This window comes from Myzus persicae, unplaced genomic scaffold (genome assembly GCF_001856785.1).
Source record: "Myzus persicae strain clone G006 unplaced genomic scaffold, MPER_G0061.0, whole genome shotgun sequence".
Classification (NCBI taxonomy): Eukaryota; Metazoa; Arthropoda; class Insecta; order Hemiptera; family Aphididae; genus Myzus; species Myzus persicae.
The window spans coordinates 33,897-38,049 of record NW_019103374.1 but is presented as its reverse complement, the minus strand read 5'-3'; the positions used below and the strand labels follow the sequence as shown (position 1 = coordinate 38,049).

The 4,153-nt window shown below is 25.4% G+C and overlaps 1 protein-coding gene across 1 annotated transcript; it reads left to right on the top strand.

Moving 5' to 3' along the window:
• Positions 1 to 725: 725 nt before the first annotated feature.
• LOC111034384 (eukaryotic translation initiation factor 4E-like) lies at positions 726 to 3,823 on the top strand. Its single transcript, XM_022315573.1, has 5 exons — positions 726 to 755; positions 1,591 to 1,862; positions 2,559 to 2,727; positions 3,498 to 3,643; positions 3,745 to 3,823. The coding sequence occupies exons 1-5, from the start codon at positions 726 to 728 to the stop codon at positions 3,821 to 3,823; spliced, it is 696 nt and encodes a 231-aa protein (XP_022171265.1).
• Positions 3,824 to 4,153: the final 330 nt, after the last annotated feature.

The window sequence follows — 4,153 nt, the reverse complement described above, 5'->3', positions numbered from 1 at the left end:
TATTTATGAGCTTATTATACATATTATTATGTTAACTAAATATAAGTAAGTAATTATGCAACCATCGTTACACTATAATGAGTATTACACTTTAATCAATACAACACCGCCAATATTTTAATTTTTTCAAACAAATAGATTCACATATAAAAATGTAATTATATTGTCTAATACTCTAATATGACATGTGTTTTTAATAATATTGTATAAGTACATTTAGTATTTAAATTACAGTCTATTTTAATAATCAATGTAATTGAACCCAAAATTTAAATTTTTACAAAAATTATTAAGTCAACTTATATAAACACCTAAAATCAAAATTGTTGACAAATAATAAGCATATCCAAATTGTAATTTAATCAATTTAAAAACAAATTCAAGCGGGTACACTGAACATTTTTTTGCTATAGTTCCTATTGTGTATGTGCCTATATCTATGTCTGTTATAAAAAAGAAAAAAATACTTAGATTGTTAAAGATTGATGAGTAATGAGAAGAGAGTATATATAAAAGCTCTCTAGTAATGAGTAATAGTAATATTTCAAATACTTTATTGTTATTATTGTTATTATTCAGTCCAATGCAGTATTTTGTTTCCTTGACATCAAACATAATAGTTATTAAGTTATTTGTTATTATTATTTTTTTTTTTTTTTTGTATTCAACTTTTAGAATTTATGCGTTAGTATCATTAATTGTGTACGGATTTAGGTCGTATTAAGATGGAGTATAAACTTAAAAACACTGACCAGGTATGATTTTAAATTAATAATATATATATTCAAATAGGTAGATACATTATATTAATATTAAACAATTTATGAATTTATGTGTGAGAAATTAAAAAAATATGAAGCCTCTAGACTTCAGTAGCTCAGTTAATATGTAAATATAAGTTATTAAATAGGATTTGATTCAGACAATTATATTTAAACAACGCTATCAATAAGAGTTGCTATTTGTTTGTACATAAAACTCATTAAATATGTGAGCAATATACGTTGTAATCACGTTGAGTAATCACCTAACGTGTATTGTGTAATGAATTAATAAAAAAGCAAATTAATCAAACTAATTTATGTTGTACACAACTTCTCATTATGCGAATATTTGTATTGTGGTTGGTAATAAATAACAACTACTAAATATTTGTAAACGTAAAAGTAAATATAGAAAAACCTGTATCATTTAAATATAAAATTTACAATAATCGTAAAAACATATACCTAAACAAACCAAAAAAAACGAATTTGACAAATGATCAGATTTATTAATTTTAATCTGTGTTAGAACTTTGTAATTTCCTATACTTCATGTTCCAGTCAATAAAAAATATTAATTGAAGAACATCAATATTGAAATGGATTGTTAATAGTATTATTATAATAGGAAAATTATTATCATTATGTCAAAAATATAAATAATAATCCAATACAATCAATTCATACAATCGGATTTTCATAATATAATTAATTAAATTACACTTTAATATAAACAATAGCGTGATACAATACAATTTTATTATTTCCTATCTAATTGTAACTATACTAATTAGTAATTATAAGCCATATCAACGATTATTTTCAGTTTGAGTATTCTGAAATTATTACCGAATCAAATAAAACTAATAAAACCAAACCAAATATATCTGACGAGTATCAAAAATTGATGAAAAATATTGAAATTAACGAAAATATTAATAATTCTACCGTAACATTATACCCGGATGTTGCAATGGTATATCCTATAAGCTCTTGGTCATTTTGGTACAGAAATCCTTCAAAATTGAATTTAAGGTATCCATGGGAAGAATCATTGACCAAAATTGAAACTGTTCGTGACGTTACTCATCTATGGAAGTAAGTTCATAATATTAATGACACTTTCTTAATAAAGTTAAAATTAAATAGAAAACAAAATAAATGTATTTGATTGATTGTCAACGTTAAGTTATAAAATTAAAAATCCAATAATTCAACAATGTGGTAAATTATCGATTTTCATCAAAGAAATTCGAAGAATAAAAAACATCAAAATTAGTAATTAACAGACTTTTTTATAATACATACCTAACTCTTGCTAATACTTAATTTTATATTGTTTAAGTTAATAATTTATTTAAACTAAGTTAAATTAGAATAGAACAAATAGCCCATATTATCTTTATCTGTGACAATGCCGAAGTTTTTGGAAATATCAACTAGCAAAACTCAATCTCTTGCGTAAACGAAGTATCATTTTTAGCATAATAAGAGACATTCAAGAGTAGGTAAAATTAGTAATTACCATATTCATAATAATTATAGATGGGGTAATATTTCAGATAGTCCAAATACTTGTCGAATAAAAATATAAAATAGAATCCTTAAAATGTCTTCGATGATTCTACGAGATCTTAGATGATACAAAAATACTTACTGTTTTTTTTATTTTAATATTTTGCACAGGTAATCTTAAATCAAATTACACTGTGATTTGTATAATTTTTTTTTTATTAAGTTGATCTACTTAAAATAGTATAATTAACTTATTAAAATAAATAATTATGTATCTAGAGTCCTCAATCACATCATTCAACCATCAGTTAAATCTTTAAACACCTGTTTATTTGTGTTCGATGAAAAGAGCGTACCCGCATGGGAACACAAAAGTAATGAAAATGCAGGGCGTTGGATAATCATATTGAAAGATAACCATAATTTGCATAATATATGGAATAATATGGTACGTATAAGGCTTTAAAATTTGCAGGGATATAACATGTAACACAACATAATTAATATTAATATAAGTTGAGCATAGTTTCAGACTTTCAACCAATAAATAGACTTAAAATAACCATAATTTAGTAATAATTACATCATGAATTTCAAAAAAATTCAAAATAATAATAAAAAATAAAAAAACAGCGAGTTCTCTCTGCTGAACAGTAGGTGTTGATTGCTCCACATCACTGAGTAGGTCACCGTGATAGGTGTGCTAAATTTGGGGACGGTATGTCGGCCTATACTTAATTATATTTTTACATTGCTATTAGATAGTAATTTGTTTTTCTATCAGTAACTATAAGGTTGAACTATTTTTTTCCAATGTAGTTGCATATTATTATTAAAATTATTGAACTTTGAATATCATTAATAATTGTATTTTAAAAACAAACCCCGGCATGGTCTTATAACTTATATTAAATTATTCAAGCGAAAATTGCTTAAATTAATTTATTTCTCCGACATGTATCGGTCTTCTTCTATGTACGGTCTTAGACAAACTGTTGAAAATTTCAAAAAGCTGCTTCTTCAAATAAACGAACTAGATTGATTCCCAGTCGGTAGATAGGGTTACATAAAACTTTTTTGAGACCTCCTTTTACTTTGAAAAAGTTCCATCAGAAAAAAATAGAAAAAAAATATCTTAGTAAGACTTTAACTTTATACTGACGGATAGGTACCTACGCACTTCGTAACCTAAAAAAAATAAAATACAACACTGTGCAGGTACTACAAGTAGTTGGCGACAAATTTGCAGCTGTTATAACTGATATCAATGGTATAGGATTGCACATTAAACCTGTGTGTTCCAAGATAACAGTGTGGACTACAAAAACAACCTTAAGCAATTACAAAAACATACAAAATATCGGGTATATTTATTTATTTACAAACTGTATTTATAAAAATATGTAAACCCGAAAAGAAAAATAATTAATTTTTAATTCTATAACTCTGTTTATTATTGATATAGAGTTATGAGCAGACAAACCATTGGGCCGAAGAATGCAAAACGCATATATTATTTAATGCACAACCAATCAATTATTTAAGTGTAGTTATGATTTGTGAAAGTTTATAGTACAGAATGAATTATTTTGCATTATTCGATCAACAAACCTGTGACTGTAGTATTAAAGATAAAACTCATTAGTTATTAAACGACACTATTATTCCTAGTATTCTTGGCTAATTTCATTTATAGTTTAATAATAATTGTAGGCAAATCGATTGCCAACCGCATGCAGATCAAATACATACTCTGCTGAAATGATAAAATGACTATTCGTGAAATCGAAGACCGTGATAGTAACTTGACTACAACAGCTACCCAGGGTATTAACAATAATAAATAGGTAGTTCTAAAAAAAACTTAACTTACG